Source organism: Perkinsus marinus (assembly GCF_000006405.1).
Source record: "Perkinsus marinus ATCC 50983 genomic scaffold scf_1104296975560, whole genome shotgun sequence".
NCBI lineage: Eukaryota > Perkinsozoa > Perkinsida > Perkinsidae > Perkinsus > Perkinsus marinus.
Window position 1 is genome coordinate 181,730 of NW_003200738.1, and position 25,056 is coordinate 206,785.

General features: G+C 47.3%; 7 protein-coding genes across 7 annotated transcripts; 4 read left to right on the top strand and 3 right to left on the bottom strand.

Annotated features, from left to right (window-relative positions):
• The first annotated feature begins 1,129 nt into the window (after positions 1–1,129).
• Pmar_PMAR016106 (conserved hypothetical protein) lies at positions 1,130–3,109 on the top strand. Its single transcript, XM_002765266.1, has one exon. The coding sequence runs from the start codon at positions 1,161–1,163 to the stop codon at positions 2,724–2,726; it is 1,566 nt and encodes a 521-aa protein (XP_002765312.1). The 5' UTR covers positions 1,130–1,160; the 3' UTR covers positions 2,727–3,109.
• Positions 3,110–4,797: 1,688 nt separating this feature from the next.
• Pmar_PMAR016107 (transport protein, putative) lies at positions 4,798–8,055 on the top strand (the record flags this gene model as incomplete). The annotated part of the gene is made up of 12 exons (XM_002765267.1): positions 4,798–4,930; positions 4,970–5,096; positions 5,348–5,480; positions 5,527–5,664; positions 5,882–5,921; positions 5,971–6,067; positions 6,293–6,416; positions 6,794–6,931; positions 6,972–7,065; positions 7,231–7,305; positions 7,730–7,888; positions 7,940–8,055. The coding sequence occupies 12 exons, from the start codon at positions 4,798–4,800 to the stop codon at positions 8,053–8,055; spliced, it is 1,374 nt and encodes a 457-aa protein (XP_002765313.1).
• Positions 8,056–8,503: 448 nt separating this feature from the next.
• Positions 8,504–9,725, bottom strand: Pmar_PMAR016108 (Delta-5/delta-6 fatty acid desaturase, putative; the record flags this gene model as incomplete). Its single annotated transcript, XM_002765268.1, has 1 exon — positions 8,504–9,725. The coding sequence occupies one exon, from the start codon at positions 9,723–9,725 to the stop codon at positions 8,529–8,531; it is 1,197 nt and encodes a 398-aa protein (XP_002765314.1). The 3' UTR covers positions 8,504–8,528.
• A 92-nt stretch (positions 9,726–9,817) lies between these two features.
• On the bottom strand, positions 9,818–11,255 carry Pmar_PMAR016109 (Delta-5/delta-6 fatty acid desaturase, putative; the record flags this gene model as incomplete). The annotated part of the gene is made up of 1 exon (XM_002765269.1): positions 9,818–11,255. One exon carries the CDS (start codon positions 11,253–11,255, stop codon positions 9,882–9,884), a length of 1,374 nt encoding a protein of 457 aa, XP_002765315.1. The 3' UTR covers positions 9,818–9,881.
• A 59-nt stretch (positions 11,256–11,314) lies between these two features.
• Positions 11,315–12,938, bottom strand: Pmar_PMAR016110 (conserved hypothetical protein; the record flags this gene model as incomplete). The annotated part of the gene is made up of 1 exon (XM_002765270.1): positions 11,315–12,938. The coding sequence occupies one exon, from the start codon at positions 12,936–12,938 to the stop codon at positions 11,406–11,408; it is 1,533 nt and encodes a 510-aa protein (XP_002765316.1). The 3' UTR covers positions 11,315–11,405.
• Positions 12,939–16,033: 3,095 nt separating this feature from the next.
• Positions 16,034–20,678, top strand: Pmar_PMAR016111 (DNA repair helicase, putative). Its single transcript, XM_002765271.1, has 15 exons — positions 16,034–16,226; positions 16,313–18,149; positions 18,203–18,332; positions 18,381–18,464; positions 18,506–18,664; positions 18,712–18,994; positions 19,036–19,092; positions 19,134–19,213; positions 19,257–19,356; positions 19,403–19,605; positions 19,784–19,859; positions 19,934–19,993; positions 20,041–20,134; positions 20,179–20,309; positions 20,447–20,678. The coding sequence occupies exons 1-15, from the start codon at positions 16,074–16,076 to the stop codon at positions 20,546–20,548; spliced, it is 3,549 nt and encodes a 1,182-aa protein (XP_002765317.1). The 5' UTR covers positions 16,034–16,073; the 3' UTR covers positions 20,549–20,678.
• Positions 20,679–20,721: 43 nt separating this feature from the next.
• Pmar_PMAR016112 (hypothetical protein) lies at positions 20,722–23,738 on the top strand (the record flags this gene model as incomplete). Its single annotated transcript, XM_002765272.1, has 7 exons — positions 20,722–21,071; positions 21,119–21,221; positions 21,267–21,359; positions 21,412–21,708; positions 21,798–22,112; positions 22,165–22,381; positions 23,625–23,738. 7 exons carry the CDS (start codon positions 20,722–20,724, stop codon positions 23,687–23,689), a joined length of 1,440 nt encoding a protein of 479 aa, XP_002765318.1. The 3' UTR covers positions 23,690–23,738.
• Between the last annotated feature and the right edge of the window lie 1,318 nt (positions 23,739–25,056).

The following is a 25,056-nucleotide window of genomic DNA, read 5'->3' on the forward strand; positions in this document are numbered from 1 at the left end:
CTGAGGCTCATTGATAGTTTGTTTAAAACAATGAATCTTCCTCTAGGAATTGATCTCACACTTTGTGGTTTTGAGTTCATCAGTGCATCGACGGGTCGGTTATTGGTCTAGGAATTGGTTTGTAATAGTAGATCAGTGAGGTTGTATTCCGGTTAGGAGTATCGCAATGTTCGTTATCTCGGCTTGTGTGGTTTGAATGAGATTACACTGGGAGGTTGACGTCGTCCTTTCTACGAAATTGTACTGAACACAGTAGTAAGAAGGTAGGGCTGTGTCGATGGTGGTCGATTCTGCTCGCTTTTGTGTGGTCTCATTGTTTAGGTGAAATTGACTAGGGTATCGGTTTGGCCCTCGTGGCGAGTCTGGAAGAGTCTAGAGTCCCTATGTAGCAGAGGTTTGGAATGTGAACAATTTGGAGCTTTGCTCTGATTGATGTGCTCGGTTGTTGTCAGTGCTAGAGTCATCAACAGCACGGTTGTGACCACTCGTAACTCTAGCCATCAACTATGATCTTCACAGTTCAACAACGTGTGCTAATTCCTAACACAAACTGTCGTCGAGGTAGATTGTGTTGCTGTCAGATTTGTGCTGCTTACGCAAGAAACTCTTGTGTACTACCTTAAACTGATTCTCGTGCAAAAAATTGATACCAATATCTCTGCATTTATAAGTCGTCAAATAGTTGGTATCACAAGCATGAGGAACCACGAAGAAATGTATGCGCTCTGAGGAATCTACTGGAAGACCGTTGAAAGAGGGCTTAGTACAACGAAAAGAAGAGGATAAGTATCGATAGTTTTGAGGGAACTAACGGATACCGAACCACTGTTTTACGGTATTGTCTGTGGTGTGGGCTGTTAAGATAGCTAAGGCGGGATGAGCCGAGCAGTAGGGGGACAGAATCTTGTAAAATGTTTGTGTCGACGCTGTGCTAGCACCAGGATACAGTCCGCTAGACCCAGCACTCGATCATTGTAGTTCTTATAACGTACCACAACTTGTGTATATTGTGAGAGTCTCACTGGTGGTATTAATCGTGCGACTATCAGTGTGTTTGTTTGAGTATCTTTTATTGTTTATGGAGCTGTGTGGGGATCGGTCATTGGCGCTTTTGCATTTTCTTCCACTCAGATTTTAATTGCCGAAAGCTCATTGTAAAGATGTCCGTCAAGACTGCGCAGGCTGTTGGTCAACCAGGGCTTCCTATAACTGAAAGTGATTCGGTTGTAGTCGAAGAGAAGGTAGCGCCCTCGAAGTGGGACAAGGTCCCAGGAGGAAGCGTTATCAGGAAGTTCCTCGACTGGCAAAGGAAGAGTTGGCCTGGTATCAACATCCCCATATTACTCTTGTTGATTATCATCGTCTTGGCTCTGTGGTGGGTTCACCCAAATGACCTGAGTCCACATACATGGCAAGTGTTCGTCACCTTCTTGGTCACTATTATTGGCGCTGTTACGGAGCCTATTCCCATGTCTGGTATTTGCTTGGTGTCATTGGGTTTCTGTACATTAACTAATATCTTGACGACTGCGCAGATTCTATCCGGTTTTGGTAACGATACCGTATGGCTAATTGTCTTTGCATGCTTCATTGCAAGCGGTTTCGTTACTACCGGCTTAGGCAAGCGGTTATGTTTTATTATTTTAAAGTATATCGGCTCTACCACTCTTGGACTTGCTTATGCTTTCTGTATCTGCGAGTTCATATTGGCCACGGCAATTCCTTCCTCCACTGCTAGAGGTGCGGGTATTTTGCTACCAATTTTGGAGCCTTTGCTGAAGGAAGGCTTCCAATCCGACCCGGCTCTAGGTACTGAGAAGTCCATCGGCACGTACATGATCATGGTTGAGATTGTTGCAAATACAACCTCATCTGTATGCTGGTTGACTGGTGGTGCTTGGAATGCTATGATGGCTAACTTCATGGAAGCTGTCGGTGTGAAGATTAATTGGGGGCAGTGGGCGTATAGCATGGCACCTGTTGGTCTCTTGCCATTGATCTATGCACCTATTATCCTGTTCTTCCTCTTCCCTCCTCAAATCAAGAAGACTCCTCAGGCTAAAACGTTGGCTAATGATAAGTTGGCAGAGATGGGAGGCGTCAGTGTTTTCGAGTGTGTCATGCTTGGTGTGTTTGCATTGATCATTATCCTCTGGATCGTTTCTTCCTCGGTTGACTTTGTACCTTATACGACTACCGGTGTGGCTATGCTCGGTCTGAGTGTCTTGCTAATGACTGGCATTCTTGATGTGAAGAGAGATATTGTGAATAACAGTGGAGCTTGGGATTTGTTCCTTTGGTTCGGTGTGTTGCTGATGTTGGCTACTGAGTTGAAGGAAACTGGCTTCTTTGAGTGGTTTGCCGAAAAGATCGACTTGTCAAGTGTGGCGGCTTACGGCAGTGTATGGATTTGCACGGCTATTTTCTATGTGTCCCAGTATCTGTTTGCAAGTATTACTGCACATGTCTCTGCCATGTTCCCAGTGTTCCTGCAGATCATGCAGGCCGCTGGTGTTCCGATGGAGCTTGGTTGCAGAGCGCTTGCGTATACAACTCTATCTGGGCATTTAACTCACTACACCAGCTCTACCAATCCACCTTTCTTCAACTTGGGATACGTCCCGTTGAGGCTATGGTGGTTCCAGGGTGTCATCGTGATGGTTGTGAATCTGATTGTTATGAACACGGTGTGCTGGGGTTATTGGTGGTTGCTTGGTTTCTGGTAAGCAGTTAGACAAGTTCGTTCATCAAGGCGTTTGGTGATGAATTCGCCTAAGTATTATAAAGAAATATCTATCTACTGCTATCCAATAACAAGCTAATGCTATTCGGCTGTATAAGCTCTTCTGTTATTAATGTTTGATGGCTACCTATACTGTAAATCTTCATCGTTTATCTCCTGTTAAAACTCTTCAATCGGTGATGTTACCGATTCGAAGCAATTGTTGTCTGTTACGTACGATAGACCGATCTCATTGTCGCTCATGCGCAAGTACTATGTAAAGATCGTGATCTTCCCAAAATATTAAACGTCATTGTTCGTAGTCGTTAGAAATGCGACTATGTTATCGTTCCTGCCTTTCATAGATTGATGATAAGACACTTTCAAGTTTTCACATATGCAGCAGTTGTGTTGATGAAGTTCTATAGTTATGTGAATACAGTAGGCGTATATCAGTTTGACGCACTGAGCTTGTGGTCCATGTGATCGATGATTCACGGTTGGGAAATACGGTCGTTCACCCGGGTATTAGGTTCAATCATGATATCATTTACCTGGTTATACCGCTCTCGAGAAACTTCATGAGTGAAAAAATTATAAGATTTAAATATCGGAGAATACATAATTCCTCGATCGTCGATATTGGTTGTTTTATACACTTTTTCAATCACATTTGATTCCCATGGGCTAAATGAGTTTTCAGCCGAAGAAAATTCCTGTCACTCTATGGAAATCAACTTTCACTATTCAATTTGTTCTTTCATTCGCTGAATTTGAGATTGAAAATGTGTAGAGTTCCCAGCCTGTTGCGTTGCGAACCCTGGACACCAGCGGGTCGAAGACGCCTAAGCATACTTTTCGGGCTCTGAAAGTTCCCCTCACTGTGTAGTGTACAGATACCGCCTACCATTCTTTTGTCTGTTTTCCCGCGGGATCTGTCAATCAGACTGCTTGAGGTTGAAAATAGAACAACACATGGTTTGTATAGTTTAGTACGTCAGTGTTCTTATATTCTATAAGAAATATAAGTAAAATATGCATATAATCCTCACTGCCGGAGCGTAACACGTCTGAAGCGTGCCGCCCATTAATACGACAGATGCAAGGTAGGCTTGAGTATTTCTGAGATCTTTTCGGTCGGGCGCGCGCTAAATTATTGGCGCAGAGTGAGCCAATGACGACATGATGTGGGGGAAAATTCTAGAGGGTTCGATCGTAATACCAATTTGACGGAACCGAACTTGGTGTGGTTTATGACGTTTTGTGCAGTTGTTGTTCCTTTCTACTTGTGAATGTGTTGGAGTTTCCCCTAGTGATATGAAAAACACTGATGAAAAACATATTTCACGACTACTGCATAGCGCGAATATCGCGTTTTACACCGAGTTTTACGTCACTTCGCGTAAAACGGGTGAAACAGCATTGTTTTGATTTTATCGATTATTACCTCGGCAAAATTCAACAAGACTCTCACATTGAGTAGCTGTTGAGCTGTCCCTGGCCTCACTTCATGCGTTTAGTCTACATCTCTTCTATGGTTGATCATTTTCTTACTGTTACTGTTGGCTCTGCTACTGGTGGTAGCCCTTTACAGCTAAGACTCGTATTGGTCCATAGTAGAGGAATTGTGTTATTATGGGAAGGGATGAATCAGTGCGAGACGCCTGGGCTGGCCTGAGCTTTTACGGAAAAATTTTCCGTAAAAATATCAGCATTTTTGGTGTAATCGGATCGTCAATCATCACTGACGGTTTTTCTCGCGGGTTTTTTACCGAAAAATTGCATTTTTTTCATGAAACTTTGCCTGTATGATTTTCGCGAAGGGACTGTCGTGAGGGTTTCGGGTGAAAAGTCAACCGCTGCTCGTTGCTGTGTCCAGATCGCTTTCGTCGCAGTGATTCTTCCAGAATGTTCCCGAGTGAAACTCATTTTGAATTTCCTACACGGCTAGGAACACATTCTTTAATCAGTTTAACATCATCACATTATAAACATTTTTCCTGTTGTTATCAAATCCTGGGGAAGGTATTTTCTCAAACTTGGCTGAATTTCTGTTTCGTAGCTATGATTTTATTATGTCTACTCCCGACCCTCCTGAAAAACTAAGATGGGCTGTTCTCATCGTGGCCTGTCTAGCGCTCTCTGGCCAGTACTACGCCTATGATATTCCCTCCGCGATAAACGATCAACTGCAGGCCCGATTCACCAGTAGGTTGTTGTCAGAAGTGACGGCATCAGCTACTTTAGGTGGAGGGGGCGGTATGACTGTCGAGGAATATACCTACTACTTCAATCTCTTATATACGGTCTATGCCTTGCCCAATATGATAACACCATTAATACTGGGAGTCTCTATAGAGTGGATAGGGATGAGGTAACGAGCGTTTGGTATGCTGTTATGATGTGATGATGTGCTTCGGCACTTGAATGAATTTTGTGAAACTTGTACAACATTTCAGAGGTGATCAATGAATATTAAAGTAGCTGTGTGGAATAGTTCTTCAAAGTCCATGCAAAAACCTAAACTTTTTCAATGTCTCATGTAGTAGTAAGATTCCGAAGGCTCCCATTAAAGATGCAGTTCATCCCTGTAGGCCTTTCAGCATGTCAAGAAGCTCTGTTTAGGTCTATGCTCCTCCTACTGGCGGTACTGTTATTGCTCGGGCAAGTGCTACAATGTGTCGGTTCGTATTACCTTTCCATGAGGACTATGCTGTTAGGAAGGGTAATCTACGGACTAGGTGGGGAGAGCATGAATGTAAGGGGAACTCTCGGTGACCTTCCTCTTATACCTTTATCTTCAGGTGGCACAGACGACTCTTCTAGCAGGCTGGTTCCGAGGGCAGGAGATCGCCTTTGCATTGGGACTAAACCTCTCAGTTGCCCGATTTGGCTCGGTTCTCAACGATTTGCTGTCACCTGGTGTAGAGGCACGATATGGAGTAAGTGTTTGAGATGAACCTATCGCTATCTATGGATACACATGGTCAACTACATGTGTTGGTAAAATTATGGAAATTCTGGAAAAATTTTGAGGACTTATTGTTGGTTTTTGTACGCTTCTACCCAAAATCGTTTGTGGATTTCCATAATGTAGTGAGGAACCTTACGACCTCAGCTGAGGAAACCACACATATATTTCTACATTATGTTTCCTAGGTAACGGGAGCGTTCATAGCGGGGCTTATAGCGGTGACAAGTAAGCTGTTCTCGTAGTTATGGTGTCACCATCGGTGGACTTTTTTCAGGCACGGTTATTCTAACGTTAGTGTTGTGTTATTTCACGAAGCACATCGATGATGATATCACTAGTGAGGAAGCTCCCAGTCAGGGCTTTATAGAGAAGTAATGCTAGTGGTGGCTTGGAGCTCTCACATACCTTAACTTTGTTATTCGAAAGAATGTTTGTCAGTTTTCAACACGATTTTTCGGTTTTTCTACTGAGAAATGCGCAGTTATAACGGCTACTTATGGCGAAATATTGTCACCACTGTGTTGAAGTTCTTCCTTTTTTCTCAGTCTCCAATCGTCATTGTCATTATCGGTAGACTTCTGGTTGGTATGTCTCAGCTGCGTGCTGGCCTATGCGGTTATACTGCCTTTCAATAACATCGCCGCGGCATTTTTCGTCGAGGTGTGGTATCCAACCATGGATAAAGCGGCTGCCCATGTTAAAGTTGGACAGATCATGGGAGTAAGGATATAGAATTACTAACAGTTTTTCCTATACAGTTGTCATATTGTCGCCCTCAACAGTAGATAGTAAAATGATGTTAACCGTTTTTCACTATTATTGACGTCATGCCCCTCAAGAGTTATTGATGAACTCTCTCGATTGACCAAGGTGATTTGCATAACGGTTTTGTAGAGAGCATTCCTGTGTAATTCGAATGCAGTGCAGAACTGATCGCCCTTCTTTTCTGCTATGTTGTGATTCTGCTAGGGAATGAGCATTAGCACAACATAGTGATACTGTTTCGTACCGTATGGCGGTGCAACTCATACCGCTCTCGAGTGACCTTCAATGGCTCGTTATTATTATGATCATTTAGTTGGAGAATATTCGATCAGATACTTTTTGGGGTGTCAGCATTGGGCTCTCCTATCGCTGGTATATGCATAGACAAATTGGGTTACCGCCTCTATTTTCTTCTGGCTAGTTTTACTATGGCGACATTGGCACATATCATCCTGCCTATATTGCACCCGGTACGAGGCTTTATTCGTTCTAAGTTTAGTTGTTGTGTAGGTGATATCTATGACCGTTTTGGGGCTATCCTATACGGTGTTCGCCTCTGCAGTATGGCCATTGGTAGCAGCTGCAGTACCTCCTAGGAAGACTGGTAGGTTGCTGTGAAGAATTTCTGGCTTGATCTCTTAACAAGCTGCATTATGTGTGATTGGCAATCATCGTAGAACTTGAGTTTTCGACATTAAAATGATGTTGCCGGGGATAGAACCAGGGACTTTCGCTGCATCGATGGTTGTGACTCCGGTTTGTCTGTTAGGCGCGGCCTATGGTGTTACAACGGCTGCACAAAACTTCGGCTTGGCGGTTACGCCTGTTATAGTGGCTCATATACGTAAGTGGACAAAGGCTGATCGAGGTGTATGGTGGCAACTTGATAGTGATGCAATCCTCAGTGTAAATTCAACTTCAATACTGTGCTCTAGATCTAAGCACTTTGCTCAGGGCCCCGGACTCAGGGGGTCCATCCTATCAATTGCTCAGTGTTGTCGTATCACACCCCAATGTTATCGTATAGTGCAACCGTAGAATCTGTACCCTGTATGGAAGATAATGCACATGGTCAACTTCATCTGTTGCTGACAATATGGAAATTCTGAGCAAAATCGGGAAAATCTCATTGGTTTTTCTACACTTATATTCGAATTCGTGTGTAAGCATTGCATAGTAAGACTCCTATATGATGGTATGCATTAATATGGGAGGTCCACGCCTACATACTGCTCCACTGTTCCTGTCCCCATTGGTCTCGGCGACAGGTTCATCCACTGGCTCCTACGTAGCCGTAGAGAAGTTCTTCTTCTTCATCGGTACAGCATCGATAGGGGTGGGCATTCTGCTATGGATGAGAGATAGCCGGTCTGGTGGAATGTTGAACAGCCCAGTTCGGTCCAGAGGAACTGAGCCTCTCGATCCGAGTGAGTGCTTGGATTCACAGCTTCACGTTTTAACATCTTGGTCATCGTCAGAGTTGCCCATAGTAGGGTCATCGATTGAGACTGGCCCCGGTAGTGAAGAGGAGAGCACCCAGGAGATGTCCGAAGATGATAGATTATTATTTAATGAGCATATTGTTGATGGTTAATGATGCATTCGCAGTGTACTTATTGTAGTTGAGTTGTATTAGTTGGGCAACTCAAGGGTGGTATCACGATAATTGACGGGTAGATTTGACCTGCTAAGGACGGTGTGCGGAAGAGGGGGTCGTTGAGGGGGAGAAATAAAGGGTGCTGAATCGCGCATATTATGCACCAGAGTGCGGGGAATGAGTTGTAACGATAGGGATGATACGTTTCAGTCCAGACACGGTAATTGCAGCAGGCATACTCAACCTTGTCATCGAACTAACCTCCTCCCGTGTTGGGCGATAATTACTAGGACGAAGTGGTCCTTACTAGGAATGAGAACTATAAGAAATGCAGAGTTTTCGATATGTTATGGTATATGCTGCAGATTATTAGTGCTCCGCTGGTAGAAAACATTGATCACTCTCAACCAAACATTATTGATTTTACATACCAATCATAAGCGTCTACTATGCTCTCCTACACTATTGAGCTATTCCACTATGGCAACAGCAGCCAGATTTGAAAATGTGAGATTGAGTGCATGTAGATAGCCGACCTCGTTATACTTCAATCCATGCTTATGAAAAAATTCTCGAACCCTCATACTGACGTAACCAGGGAATCTAAACTGGGGACATGACGGGAAGAGATGATGCTCTATTTGATAATTCAAATAACTCATGAGCCATGTGACGAAATAATTGTTAGTTGACACATTAACTGTGTGCTTAGATGCGTATTCCAACCAGTTAGCTCTACCATGCTGGTTAATGACAGGTAAATGTGTATGTGATAGAGCGAAGTGTACAAAGATGTACATACCACCAACATGCACACTTGCGATGTAACATAACAAGACCGATACCAATCCATAGCTGAACCCGAGGTACACAATAACTAAGTAGCGTACGAGTAGCCAGAAAGACTCCATTCGTCGACCTGTCCTAATAATATGCCTCGGGTGTAGGTAGAATTGCCAAAAGAACGATACCAGTAGTGTTGATATCGGTGCAAAGCACACAGCTTGTGATCTGATCCAGACAGACGGTAGACGGCCTCGAAGTACGGCCTTATTGAAGGCGACCAGAGGCAATGTCTCGAGATCAACATCTTTCCCTAAATGCTGAGGAGCAGCGTGATGCTTGTTGTGTGCATTGCGCCACCACGCAGCTGACATACCACAACCAATGCCGAAAAATAGTTCTTGGAGGAACTGGTCAACTTTCCAGTTACCAGTCAGAGAGTGATGACCTCCTTCATGCATCAACCAACCAGCACGACCTTGAGCTACACCAAGTACAGCACACCCAACGTACACATTACTGGTGCACAGAGCCAAATAGAAGCCAATGAGATAGAGAGCAACGACTTCCAAGCAGCGGTATACAACATGCATGACGCTTGGCTTGAAGACACCTCTGCTGACGAGGTCATCTCTTAGGCGTTTGAAATCATCCATGATGGAGCGTTGGGTTGAAGGAAGGAAAGTACCGTCATCATCACGGGATGGTAGGGTTTTGAGGATCTTCTCTGCCTTCTCACTGCCAGCATGAAACTCACGAAAAGCATCAGTGGCATCAGCACCAACTTGGAAGAGGATAATCTTACCACCTGGATGACGATTGATGAACTCAGTGACATCGTATATGCGACCATTGATGCAGATTTCCTGACGAGGGAGCACCATTCGGGAAAAGGGGCCTCTGTAGAGGGTAAGAGAAGACATTCAACACAACAGGAAGAAGATGAAAAAGATTCTATCAGAAAGCTACTGACCATGACGACAATCCTCTACCACCACTACGAGTTGACCATGTTCTTGTTGCGGTTGCAATGATGAGAACTACCTAGCGAGCAATCTCTCGATGTTACGCAGAGCATTATGATGCAAAGTAGTAACAGCCGCCTTGGTTAAACTGACAATGTTGGTTTCCTTGTATGGCAGTCCCAGCTCCTGGGCGAGTGACTTGACCACAGGAGTTGTCTTCGGAAGATTATGGCGGGGCATTGTTGGGAAGAGATGATGCTCGATCTGCATATTAAGACCACCAGTTAGATAGAACCACAACTTCTTCTCCCAATGAGTATCACTGAATGAGCCTATATTGATAGTGGTTAACAATGTCTGACGAACGAGTGATAGGGATTCACCAGAAGCCACCCTAGGCTCGTTGTAGTGGCTGGCAAATACAACAACAGCAGTTAGGAAGCCACTAAGCATGTAGGCCAGAAGGATGAGCAAATACTTACCACTGGTGTACGATATGATGCCAACAATGAGTATGTGAAGTACCAAAGCTACGGTATCCCTCCTGGCATGCATACGGTTGTATCTATTAATAGACCTACTTTGTCTCAAGCAAACCAATACCGACTCGTACAACCAAAATAGATGCAGTAGAGTTAACATTGGTAGGTAGTAGACAGCTTGATATCTGTTCACATTACCAACATCGAAGTCCTCGAAAAAATGCAACGGTGGTTGAGTTAGAATATCAGGATCATTCTCGTACTGATTGGTCAGCACGTGATGAGTATTGTGCCTCAGTTTCCACCACAGAAGTGTATTCCCTCTGGCCAAACCGGTAAGCCAGCCAAGATAGTCGTTGTAGTTCGCACAGTTAGTAGTAGACTTAGGTAGAGCTGTATGATGTGACCAGTCATGTCCCAACCACCCCAGCTGAAACCAAGCGAAACCTATCAGTGCGGTTGACCAAATACCATAGTCAAAGTAGAGAGTAGCAAACCCGATGATGAGCAAACCGAAGGCTATCATTGCTTTCACTCCTTCATATAATAGATTGCTTTGAAACCAGCCCTGGTTTCTAGCAAGAGTGCGGAGCTTGTAATACATCAACTGTTCTCTCGATAGAGATTTCTCAATAACCTGGACATCACCAATAGAGGCGTTGATGGGGGCCGAGGAGACCACATTTGAAAATCTGATGATGCGCTTGATAGCTTCATCAGTGTGCATGGCCATAACAGCATCAGTCGCGTCCTTCTTGTTGAATGCTCTGAGCACTTTAGAACCACCAGGATGGTCATTCAACCAAGCTGTAACATCAACCCATGTACCAAATAGTTTGATCACAACCCTCGCATCCTCCTTAGTATCACCAACACTAGGAGTAGCTCGGCTTGGACTGGGGTGGGCGTTCTGGTCACCACTTGACAGGTCTTCTTGTAGTTGCACAGTAGTGGTTGAAGTAGTCATGGGAAAAGGGGCCTGAAACTCACAAGTTGATAAAGAGTAAAACACTAGCACACATCGGCACTGACTATAATCATCGATAATAACTAGAAAAGGAGATGATGGCCATTGATTACGGTGGAGCCAACTCATAGTGAGAAAAACTGATTGTCGTTACGCATCAATATTATGCATAGCCAACCATACTGATGAGTTACATTTGAAACCACTACCAAAAGCCAACTGTAATACCCTATCTCCACGCTTAATACGTTGGTCACGTTCGAGCCATGCCAACTCATACCATATGCTACTGCTACTGGTGTTGCCTCTCTCATAGAGAACACTACGGCTTGCTTGGATATCGTAGTCTGACAGCTGGAGAGAATCTTGTAAGGTATCCAATACACCACGGCCACCAGCATGAATACACCAATGATCAGTACCCTTTCTAAAATCAGGTACGTACAACTCGCGACCTTCTTTTGACGACTTTCTTCTCATTTTCATCGTCACCATCGAGTATAAGACCTTCAACAGTTCTCTCAGAGGGAGAACCATATAAGCAAGCTTAGTAAAATTTTGTTTAATAGCAACAGCAGCAACTTTGATGATGCTCTTCTGGAGCCTTAGTGTAACAATACTGTTGGGCTTGGTACTGTCATCAGTCTCCATAATCGTTTCAAAACTCTCATTACCGAGAACTTGCGTTCTTACGGTATGTAACAACTTATATTTGGCACGAGATAGGTCTTTAGGCAATGACGATAGCAAAGCAGCAGCACCACCACATCTGAATAATGTGTTACCCATCAGTGGTTCACGATCATTACCACGATAGAAGCAACGAGTTAGTATCTCAGTTGAGACAATCAGTGCCCTACCTCTGGTCTCTCTCAACAGACGCGTTGCTAGATCAATTGTGATAACACCGGCACTACACCCCATACCACTGAGGTTATAGGTGATAACGTCATTCCTCATACCGACTTCATTCACTATCATAGCAGCATGTGACGGTGTCGGGTTGTACATGGCGCAATTGACGATGATGTAGTCGATAGATTTAGGATGCACACCAGTTTTCTTGAGCAGATCTTTGACCGTAGTTATGATCACTTCCCTCGCTTCCTCTCTAGTATTGACAGCAGAGGCATCGGCGGGGGCGTTAGTCCTCAGTGACTCAACAACCACTGGAGGGTAAGCAGCACTCTTATCAGGGCAAGTACCAGACCTCTCGAGAAGACGCTGCATGAAGTTGAGTGAATCTTCCGTGTAGCAACCTTGTATCTTGGCAATGTTGATGATGTCTTCATGACTGACCTTCCAAGAGGGAGGAGCGTCAAACTCAACATGATCGATGCAGAATACATTGGGCTTGCTGTTGTAATAGCAATTACATAACCACAGTAGTGTTAGTCCCGAAAGCACAGATAGAGCAATTGAGATGTCGTAAAGGGGCAGAGCTGCGACATAGTAGTGATAGCCAGTGATTATAGTTATGATAGAAGAGTAAAAGAGTAGCTGTTGATAGTGGATAGAGACCAATGTGATGTAGGCTACCAAACGCATACGTCGAGTGCTACCACTACTAGAGGCAGGTATAGAAGCGGAGTAATCATGGTTACACATTCCAAAGGGGCCTGAGATGACGATATCACAGATAGATATAACCCGAGTGGAGTGATGCTCCGCGGGAACTTGCATGACGACGTAATGACGTCCTAACGATCGTCTTAATAGTCATAACGTTGCAGAATCAGCAACGCTGATTCAGCAGTACGACTAGTGTGACTATCCTCAGATAAGATCCTACTCCTCGAATTCCATATATTATGCTACGAGTGTAGAGTCTGGCGATGTTAGTGCAGCACATACCGTGGCCCTACATTCTGGAATGTAGGCCTGCGCAATGAGCGTTTTGCACGCGTGCGCAAATGATTGGTGCGCCGTTCGTCTTCAACGCGCGCGACGAATGACCGGAGGGACTCGATGAATTGAGTTTTGACGAACCACGACAATTTCCGACCTAAACTGCTTGATTTTGCATCTCACCAGTATTTGAGGGCCCGTATAGACGCGCCGAGGGGTTATTGGGGTTGATCGCATATTAGAGTTACGCTAATGCGCGACCACTCGAATTGATTTGGTGCTCTCAATAGTATTGAATTTGACAATTTTGCCATGCGTGCCGCTCCCCTCTGGAGAATGCTGGATGGTGCATGTCCACAAATCCCGAATCAGACAGGCAGGAAAATGCTGATACTATCACGCTGTTTCGTATTTCTATGGTGCACTCATGCACATCAGTCTGAGTATTGCTCATCTTTCGGTGCGCCGCTCGATTCACTCGACAATGGGATGCGGTTCACTCCCACACGGAGACTCACAACAATAACAACAACAGCAAGATTGGAATACACCTTTCGTATGTCTGCTTCACAGTTAGTAAGATCAATCTTTTCTCAGTCGGAGCGTCATCTTGTGAGTACTGCGCGGGGTCAGAGGTCTGTGTTCAGTGTCCACTCTCCACTGGAAATTACCAAGGAAATACTCGTCAGAGTCTCTCCTGAGAAGATAGCATGTCGCAGTTAAGCTCGGAAATGGCATGTCTACTCTCGAACGGAGTCGACTTTACTATGCGCATTTATCTTCCGCAATTCGTCCAAGCCGGATTGTGTTTCGTTTGTTTTTCCGACCAAGGTGGATGCCCTAGGTCGCGCTCTCGGGAGATTGCGTGTACTGGGGCATTTCTTGGGATGGCATAGCTGCCCCACTGGCGAAATTTGTTGTTTTCAGTGATGTATCGGGGTGGTATATCTGCCTCACCGAATAATTTTGTTGTACTCGGGCATATCTTGGCGTGGCATGGTTACCCCAGTGGGCTACCTATGGCACGCCAAGATAAGTGGGTAACCCCACTGAGGAAATTTGTTTCACTGAATAATTTCGTACACCCAGGCATGTTTTGGCGGGCATATCAGCCCTACTGAAGAAGTTCACTGTACTCGAGCATATCTCGGCTTGGCATATTTGCCCCACTCAGGTATATCTCGGCGTGGCATATTTATCCCACTTACGAAATTTATTGTTCTCCGATATATCTTGTCCTGGCATAGGTGTCTCACTGAAGATTTTTTCATACTCGGACACATCTTGGCGTGGCATATTTGTCCCAGTGAAAAAATGAAATATATTGTACTTAAGCATATCTTAACGCATAATAGTTGCCCCACTCTGGCCTATGTTGACGTGGCATAGTTACCCCGATTTGGCATATTTTGACGTGGTATATTTGACCCACACCAGTTCATTGTACTCGAGCAGATCTTGGTTTGGCATGTCTGCCCCACTGAAGAAATTGTGTGTTTATACTCAGGCATATCTTGGCATGGCATATTTGCCCCAGTGAAGAAATTCATTTTACTTGAGCATATCTTGGCGTGTCATACTTGCCCTACTCTGGCATATTTTGGCGTGGCATAGTTACCCCGCTTAGGCGTATTTTGGCGTGGTATATGAGTCCCACACCAGAAATTCATTGTGCTCAAGCAGAACTTGGTGTGGCATAGTGGCCCCACTTTGGCATATCTTGGCGTGGCATATTTGCCCTACACAAGAAATTTATATCATACTCAAGCAGATCTTGGTGTGGCATAGTGGCCCCACTTTGGCATATCTTGGTGTGGCATATTTGCCCCAGACAAGAAATTTATATCATACTCAAGCAGATCTTGGTGTGGCATAGTGGCCCCACTTTGGCATATCTTGACGTGGCATATTTGCCCCAGTGAAGAAATTTGTTATACTCGGGCATACAGCTGGGTGAAATGGAAAATAATTCGTAGCTGACCTGAACCGACTCACTCCGTGTGTGCCAGAGTGATCTCAGCATTTCCACTCTGCTATTCAGTATGTTCTTATACAGGCCCGAACAGAGTATTCTCTCATCATTGCTTCCTCTTCACAGGTCCACACATATGCTCTGGACTTTCGTTAATCTCTGGGTTAAGAGTCATTGACTTGAGTCTGTGGTGGCATTCAATAGGCTGACGCATGCGTACGACTGCCAAGAGACAGGCTGATGAGCATGCGCGCGCCGTGGAAATAGGATGCACTTTCAGGTACTGACTCGCGGCGAGTCACTCGCCATCTGATACCATGACGTGATTGGATCAGATTATGATGATGGCATACAATATGACACGATGAGAGTCTCATCATAGTCGGTTTTCCGAATAGGCTCGGCGTTTAACTCTCGGTCTGATGACTAGCAAGCACTTCGTGGGACTGAGGTTCTCAGCTTTCTGGTGAAATTGTTGGCATTTAATTGACCTCTGGTGTTCCCTACTATTGAGGATGTATCTGCATAGATTGAAGAATGCCAGCTTCATCACTACGTCTTCAACCCTACTGCAGATCGTTCACGACGAACTGTTGATCAGATCATGGAGATGGTGATCCATGATACCACAGGAGAGCGAATGGTCGCGGTAGGGTCAAGTAGCCGCCCTTGTGGTTTTGCATATTTGCTCATCATTATAGGGTAAAAAGAGAGGCCCATGTGTTGGAGTATGATAGACATTACTAGAATCTGAATTGCTACTCAGGAGAAGACATCAGGTTCAAATCCTAGCTACCAGGCTGGCTTTCGATCTTGTATTGCTGTTGTATTTTTTCTCAACACACGCTACGTTGACATGTTAACTACCGAAGGCGCCATGATCTTCGGAGGTTTTTCGTTGGAAGAATGGACTTGAGTTTTAGGTCATTTGGTACAGGTCGAACTAATGTCTCCGATCCTTCAGAATTGATTTCGTGGAGTTCCAACTTTACCAATTAATGTACCCTAACGCGTTCATCAGAGACGAGAACGCCGATCCCAATCCCACACATACCCAGCCGGCTGAAGAAGCCAGGGTGAAACGGGAGCTGGGGAGGATGGTCCAGAAGATACCTCCCGAGTTGGTGCTCAAGTATCCCCCTCCAGAGCAGGTCGGCAAGCTTATAATATATAAGGAATGCTTCGGATGACCGTGCGGCTCCCGGACTCTGAGGATTGATTGCTTGGTTATTTTCAGTTAATAATTCCGCTGCTGGGATACCAACTTGAAGGTCTCGCTTGGATGTGTGAACAGGAGACCAAGGAGGACTGTAAGGGGGGTATATTGGCTGATGAGATGGGCATGGGGAAGACCATACAAACGGTCTCGTTGATTACTAAGAAACTTGTGGGGAGGAATAACCCCACTCTGATCGTATGCACCACTACCTCGATGCTCCAGTGGGAGGCCGAGATCAATAGATACCTACGGCCTGGCACTGTGAAAATATTCCTGTACCATGGAAAATCTAAGATCACTGCTAAGTCCTTGAGAGGATATGATATCGTTCTGACGACTTACAGAACTCTGGAGGCCGAGTACAGAAAGGAGCTCGATCAGCTGAAAAGGGCGTGTCCCTACTGCAAGCGCAAGATACTCCCAGAACTGCTCTTCTCGCATAAAGAGAAGTGCCCGAAGAGGCCTCGTACCACTTGGACCTATGACGCCAGCGGCCGAGCCCATCCCAGTGCACCAGTGTATCAGCCGAGCGCACCATCGTCATCATCATCCACCTACCATCATCAGGATGGGGCTCCTCCGACAGGCCAGTCATTGCGGAAGAATCTCTTCCAAGAAGAGAACCGTTCAGTTTTGGCCGGCGGAGGTTCGAGGGAGGTCAGAGCGCCTTCGTATGGTTCTAATGTCTCGGTTAATTCTAATCGGCAGCAATATCGTAATCCGGGATCCATGGAGACGATCAAGGACTTCTTCACTGGTCAAGCCGGCTCGAGAGTGCGGGAGGACCATCTCGTCAAACAGGAGGATGTCAATGATGACCATAGAGCACGGAGGGATCTAGTCGACATGCTCAAGAGATTACGGCCGAAAGCTGAGCAGGGCAGAGACTCCATAGACAACTGCTATAAGCCGACTTGGAGAACTACACCGTACTCAAGACCGTCCGTGGGTGGCTCTAGTGGTGCCGTGAGACCGAGTACAGGCCCTTCCACAGGACCGTTGCGCATCAATCCCTCTATTTCTGCTAGTTTACAACGCACTATTGGTGGGTATATTGCTTCGAGAGGTATCGATCATGCAGGAGGTTTTAAGGAGGAACAGTGGATGACAAGGGACAGTCTCGTGGAGCCCTCCTCGGCAGCGGCTGGCAGTATCAGCTCGTCTTTAAACCAGCACCGATATCATGTCCTTGGTCACGGCCGACCGAGTGGTGCGAGCATTTCCGTGGAGGAAGAGGCAAAGCCTATGGTGGTCCGATTGAAGCCCAGCAGCCCTCTGAGGGAGTGCAGCAATCTAGGTTATATCAAGGTGGAGAACGGAGCCTCGTGGGACTCCGATCGACATGAATGGCGGTCGAGTGTTGGGCCTATCACTCAGAAGGGTCTCGTCTTCAGTAATGGTCTACCACGACCTGGTGTGACCGGGAGTTCAGCAGTGCTCGATGGTCCGACTGTACCTGTCAGTAGGAAGATGTATAGTCCTCTCGTAAAGAGGGGAGGACTGCCCGGAAGGCGCCTGGAGGAGAGTCCTCTGCTGGGCTTGGGGAAGCGTATCAAGGCTGAGGAAATGGCAGGGAACAAAGAGAACGTCGATGATAATGCGTGGAGTGTCACCGGACCGGTCCGATCTTACCAGAAACCATCACCGCAATGCAGTCCTCTACCGAAACTCTCTACTGCCAACATGAGCAGTAGCGAAGTGGGATGGAAAGGGGCTACTATGGGGATGCCTCGATCGTGTGGGCAAGATATGGGTGGGGCCCGTCGTAAGGCAGCGGAGATTGTGAGGCGTGCGGTTAAACCCCGGAGGGTTCGCCTAGCGCAAGCAGCTGTCGAGGACAGTAGCGACGAGACAGGTGGGTCTCTGTTGGGGTCTCCTCAGGTATCGATGATCGTTCTTTCCTTCCAGGGACTGACAGGTCGGACTTGGAGAACCGATTGCGCCGTGCAGGGCTATTGCATGGTTTGCGCTGGGAGAGAATAGTCTTAGACGAGGCTCACAAGATCAAGGCAGCCGGGTCCTCGACCGCTAAGGCCGCGTAAGAATCCTCCCGGTCCGTCCCCTTCGTGTCAACATCGATGCTCAGGTGTGCCTTGCGGTCGAGGTTCCGATGGTGCCTGTCGGGAACTCCTCTCCAAAACAAAGTTGGAGACCTTTTTTCGCTGATAAGGTGACAGTCGTGACCGAAATTCATCATTGTTGTGCCCATAGATTCCTCCGGGTTCTGCCGGAGGGCGCTAGGATGTGCGACTGGGCGGGTTGTGACTGCGTGTTGCTGGACCACCCCATAGAGAACTGCAAGGCCTGCGGGCATCCCAGAATTAGCCACTACATTTACTTTACACGATTCATTGCCAATCCCATCAAGAGGTACCCTTTTGGCGCGGTGCTTTACCAGACGATGGAGTTCCCATCAGCCACGGCTTCGATGCGTTTGAAGGAGCGGAGGGGTTGGAGCTGCTCAGGACGAGGGTTCTCAAGCGTCTCATGCTGAGGCGCACGAAAGCGGAGAAGCAGATGGAAGTCCGCCTACCAGAATTAACGAGTGCACTGCATACACTTTCGATGAAACCAAAGGACCGTGAGGTCTACGACAATCTTTTCGAACTCTACCAGGACAGAATACGCGGCTATCTGAGACGAAATGAAATCGGCGAGCATATGGTTGAGGTGCTCTCGCTTATCATGAAGCTCAGATTGGTAGGTGGTCTCCCTAATTTTGACAGTACTGATGCTTTCAGGCTGCAAACCACAAGTATTTGGTGAATTCTGGTGACGATGAAGGAATGAGGAAATGCGTAGGTGTTGATGCATAACGCGAGGCACACTGTATTGGTAGGACGTATGTGACGACGATATCATCACGGGGTATGGGGAAGATGATCTGGTATGGATGGACTGCGGTCATGAGTTCCACAGGTTGGCTAGCCGCTTCCCCCCTCTCACGTATTAAAGGCTGTAGGGACTGTGTGGGTACAGCTAGTACGAATATCAGCTCATTGTCGAGCGCTTGCGTGCAGTGTCCCGTTTGTGAGAGCAGCTCGGTTCTACACCAGTCCTGGGTAGGTCTTTGGGGGGCATTCGTGGATCAACTGGTCTCCTTATTAGGCTCAGACTGCTGCTACTACATCAGCGATGCCACGCTCAGAGGAAATCAGAGCTTTACTGTCTCTTTCAAGCTTATCCCGAAGGAATAACGTCATCAGTCAACTGCAAGAGATGCATGGCCCTGGTATACCATCATCGTCTAAGATCGATGCCCTCATCACCAGAGTCTTGGAGATGCGTAGACAGGATCCCAATGCTAAAGGGTGAGGTCATCGATCCGGTATCATGATTTTGGGGAGCAATTACTTTCAATTCCGCGGAGTCTCTTACTTCGTAATGTCTAACAAGTCTTCTCGTAGCGCCCGCCGGAGAGAGCATAGTCTCATTTTTAGCAACGGGAGCAGTAACATGCGTTGGATCTCTGAGTCCTCCTTCGTTCAGGCTGGTATTCTCCTGCTTTGTCAAGTTGCTGGAGCTCTCACAATACCACCTCAAAGCCAGAGGGATTAGCACTTTCGTAAGGCAGATCTCTCGGTTATCGTTAACCATGAAAATACGTACAGTAGCTCGTCGAGTGTCTACTGTCCTCAGATCATCCACGGATCGATACCCCTCGCCGTTCGCACCAGGATCATCCGGGCTTTCATCGAGGTGGGAGATGTCTGTGTTGTGATCTTGACCCTGGTCTGCTATATCAGTCGCCAGCGTCGGACTGCAGCCTCCTGCTGGTATCGATTTCCGCTGGTGGTGAAGGGTTGAACCTCCAAAGGGCGAGTCACGTCTTCATACTCGGTGAGACTGCGCTGGCCCACGTAGGGTGGTATACTCCTGTATAGATCCATGGTGGAACCCGGCCGTAGAGAAGCAGGCCATACAGCGTTGCCACCGTCTAGGACAGCAGCAGATTGTGAGGAGTCACCATCTTATCTCCGAGAACACCATCGAGGAGCGAATCAAGGCTCTCCAGGTAACACTACCTTGGCTTCATGGAATTTATTTATCTAATGACTCAACTCTACACGAAACCTGAGCTAATAGAGATCAACGTCCCCGGGCGATACAGTTTTCCTTGGATACTCGAGTGATGATCATTTCCTGTTACAGGAGAAGAAGCAATTGATCTTCGATGGCACTATCGGCGGTAACTTCAATGGAGCCCTCGAGAAACTCACCATCGCTGACCTCAAATTCCTTTTCCAACTCTGAATTCGTCGTCATCATCATAACCATCACAGTAGATGAAGCCACTGTAGGTATGATGTCTTAGACGCCTGTTGCGGTACAGGTTGTAGTCTCATGATGTCATGCTATAACCTAACCATTAGTTTATTATCAATCGATGGTGGTGTTTTGTTCAGTAGCGGTATTATCTTCGATCAATGACGAAATTAGCTTGTTGCTTCAGAGTTCGTCTATTCATGGCCCGGCTTGAGCCGGCTTTCACGGCTCGTTGGGACGACAACCATCATTGCTGGGCTCTATACGAACTATCTGGCAGTCAAGAGGGGCCGAACCAGTGGCTCTGCCTAGTAGAGCGCCCGCAACACAGCCAGACACGTTGTTCTGGCTGCGGACGGAGTATTCTGGCGTTTAACCACAGAATCGGCCACCCTATAAGGGACCATTACTCTGGTAATGGTGTCCGTACTATCTACCACCATGAGCATTGCCTGCCAAGCACCATTTTCAAGGCGCTACCGAAGCTGGGCGAGGCTTGTCGGGCCAGATCGTAAGCTGGCTATACCTCGCCTTGGTTGTGAGACCATCACTTTTCAGCCGTCGCACGCTCATCTTGTGGCTATCTGCACACATGCAGGGCTATAATGCACTTGAAGAGAGAGAGCGAGACCGAGTGGCCGACGGCTTCGTTGCTTCTTTCGTGAGTAGAAACCATGGTAAAAAGTTGTATGGGTATGTCCTCTAGGCTTACGAGTCCGCAGCCGAGGCTGAGGAGCGAATGAGGCCTCTGTCGAAGCATTCGTCTTCTACAGCTCGCCAGGGCGCTGTTGGATGCAACGTAGGCCCTAATTGGCATTCTCATGGAGGGCACTCCTATTAATATCCTTTAGGGAAGAATGGGTCGCGAGGAAACGAGGACTGCTGAGAGAAGGCGCGGAGTCAAGCTCGGAAGGCGCCCGCATAATGTGTCATCTTCTATTTTGCCACCCGAAGTTGGTGCCACAGCCCCTCCCAAGAAGATACGAATCAGTTCACCGCGGCCGGCTGGACAGTCGAGTGCTATTGGTAGTGCCGTCGCCAGTCGAGATAGTGCTGTCAGTGGGCAGACGAGGTCTTCGAGTGAGAAACGTCCTGCACATGAGAATGAGCCCATCTCAAGTCATCCTGCTGAGGCTACGGTATCTCCGGTACGGCGCGTGGGGAATACCAGCCGAGCTTCGCGAGAAGCAGGCTCGCAGGCGGGTGTTACACCCGGGGTGTAGATGGACTATCGCAGTCAGTGGTGATTGATCTTGAAGCTGACGTTGCCTCTGAGCCGATCCAATGTCTAGCAGAATGTTTTTCTCGAGCTGTGAAGTCCGAGAGTGGTGGGGTTGCCAAGGTAGAGGAAGCGTTGGACTGCGGAATGGCACCGTTTGGTGTGAATGGTGCGGACAAGAAGAGTCAACCCGGCATGGAGATAAACCGAGTATTTTCTGGTGGTGTTCGAGCTCTCCCACCGGAGAACGTTGTATTGGCGGAGGCACGAGTGACAAACCCTGTGGCGGAGGCAGCGGGATCTGATCAAGCAACACAGACTGAGGAGAACACGGTGAGCAGTGCGTGACTAGGGGCGCACTAGATTCAGACTCATGCCGGTTCAGGTAGACATTTGGGGCCAAGACAGTCGCTATATATTGGAACCGCCTTGTGGCCGTGAAGTAAGATGGTCGGCAGGCTCATGGGTGGCTCATCCAGCATCCGAGGATCGCTATCCCTATTATATCCGAAGGGGAATATCTCCTCCACCTATCGCTCGATCTATTCCTGGGAGTCACTTTCAAGTTGGGAACGGCGGGTGGTACACGTCTGGAGAATCTGGTGAGGCGGGTGACTCAATGATCCCAATAGTGATAGTCACTAACCGTGACAACACGATTTGGCTGTCATATCGATATTATCGAGGAGCACACAGTGAGTCACTGCCTCGTGCTCCTTGTGCCACAAGACTTGTGGTATCCCTATTCCTTTCCAAAGCTCATTTCATGCTCACTAACATTAATTTCTCGGATGAGATAGTTATTCCACGATGCCAATGCCACCGCGACTCGCGGTCCGCGAGATATGAACTGCAGGCATTTCGGGATAATTTGCTTTCCAAATAAACTATTAAAAATGATTCTTTGTATGAGTCGCGTATGAGGATATCACAAAACTCCACAAGGGCTTTCAGACGGCATATTTATAATTTCCACATTCTGAGCGAGAAACCGAAATCCTTGATTTAAAAGATCGATTACAATAGAAGAGGTCGCATTTCACGACTTTGCACGATACAAGCAATTCCATCGGAATAAACTTCTAATAAGATGCACTTGTGTGAACCCAAACGTCAAACCAATGTCCTTACTGGTGTATGTGAATTCCTTGTCCTTGGGCATAGCGGCCCCTCCCCTATTCGGCCGCCCTAAATAGATCTCTGAATGGTATAGACCATAGCGGGGGGCATAGCGGCCCCTCCCCTATTCGGCCGCCCTAAATAGATCTCTGAATGATATAGTCCATAGCGGGGGGCATAGCGGCCCCTCCCCTATTCGGCCGCCCTAAATAGATCTCTGAATGATATAGTCCATAGCGGGGGGCATAGCGGCCCCTCCCCTATTCGGCCGCCCTAAATAGATCTCTGAATGGTAGTCCATAGCGGGGGGCATAGCGGCCCCTCCCCTATTCGGCCGCCCTAAATAGATCTCTGAATGGTATAGTCCATAGCGGGGGGCATAGCGGCCCCTCCCCTATTCGGCCGCCCTAAATAGATCTCTGAATGGTATAGTCCATAGCGGGGGGCATAGCGGCCCCTCCCCTATTCGGCCGCCCTAAATAGATCTCTGAATGGTATAGTCCATAGCAGGGGGCATAGCGGCCCCTCCCCTATTCGGCCGCCCTAAATAGATCTCTGAATGGTATAGTCCATAGCAGGGGGCATAGCGGCCCCTCCCCTATTCGGCCGCCCTAAATAGATCTCTGAATGGTATAGTCCATAGCGGGGAGCATAGCGGCCCCTCCCCTATTCGGCCGCCCTAAATAGATCATTGAATGGTTCACTCTGGCTGACGCTCCTTTTCAGACCCTCGAGGAAGCTCCCGGCCATCATCGTACGCATCCAGAGATCTTTATGGCTCTCGGTGGTGACTCAACGCCAATTTTGGCATCCATGCCGGAGATGTGATGAAGATTAGAGTAATCCTATGAAGAGTAGTTCGAGTTTCTATGTTTGAATCTGGTGTTATTCTAAATAACGTGGCGATGGCTCAATTGTAGAGCTTCAATAGTGCGACAGTCACTGAGACTCGGGGTCCTGTTAGTAATATCAGCAATAATATTGCTCGGTATTGGTCAGAAAAGTGCCTGTAGGAGCCTGATACGCCGATATCGGTATCAGTACACTCTGAGATTCGCTTAATCGCCGAGCCATGAACGTTCGCGGGTGTATCTGTTTACATAGACGTTATACTTCGGCGAAGTTGATTGACTTAGTCAATGTCAGCCATCGAGGCCTCTGCACAGTCTCACAGGCCCTCACCGATCTTCAATGCTAACTGGGATGACCGTCGGGAGTGTTGGAACCTCTATGGTTCGCCAGCGGCCGGTGATCCTCGAGAGAGATGGTTTTTTATAGTAGACCAGCCCGAGCATAGCAATACACATTGCTCTGGGTGTGGGAGGAAGATTCTTGAAAACAAACTGAGATTGGGGTACCCAGCCTCGGACAAGTTCAGCGCTAGTGGTGTTCGAACACTATACGTGCATGAGCACTGCTTGGCTGAGGATATTTTTGAAGGGTGCCCTGCAGTAAAGGAACTGTGTAAGCAGACGAGGTGAGTTGAGGAAGGCTATTGGATAGACTGCAGTTATTGGCCCTCAGGTCTCGACAACTCAGTGTATGGTTGGGTAAGCACGTGTATGGCTTCGAGTCCTTGAAAGATAAGAAGCAAATGAGCTTGGCGATCGGATTCCGGGAATCTCTTGTAGCGACCTTTCAGCCGTTGTTGCCAGGGAATTACCATCTTGTATTTCAGAGCTTCAATGCCGAAGTTTCCTCCCCTACTAAGGAGACGGCTCTAAGAAGTGAGGATCCGCCGAAGTCAGCAGCAATACAGACGTCCCCTCCACGACCAGCGCCTGTCTCAACAGAGACTCCTTGCCCTGCTCTCACGAAGCAGCAGCTTGAGAGGATGAATACGCTTCGACTACGCACACGTTGCAAGACTGTTGGACTTGATGACTCGGGTAGCAGAAGTTGTCTCCTGCGCCGCTTACTGCGGCACGAAGAGAGGAACAAACGGCATGAAGTGGAATCGTCCATCGAGGATGATGAAGGAGAAGAGGTGCCGACAGCTGCGAGACAGAAATCGAAACCATCGAAAACTGTCGCGCGACCGGCGAGTGAGGAAAGTCCCACGGCTGGAGGGAACTCGAGGAAGGTTAGAAAGAAGACGGGTAATAAATCCACGAAGCGGAGCCGTCATCTCCGGACGCCGTCCCCACGGGTGGATGAG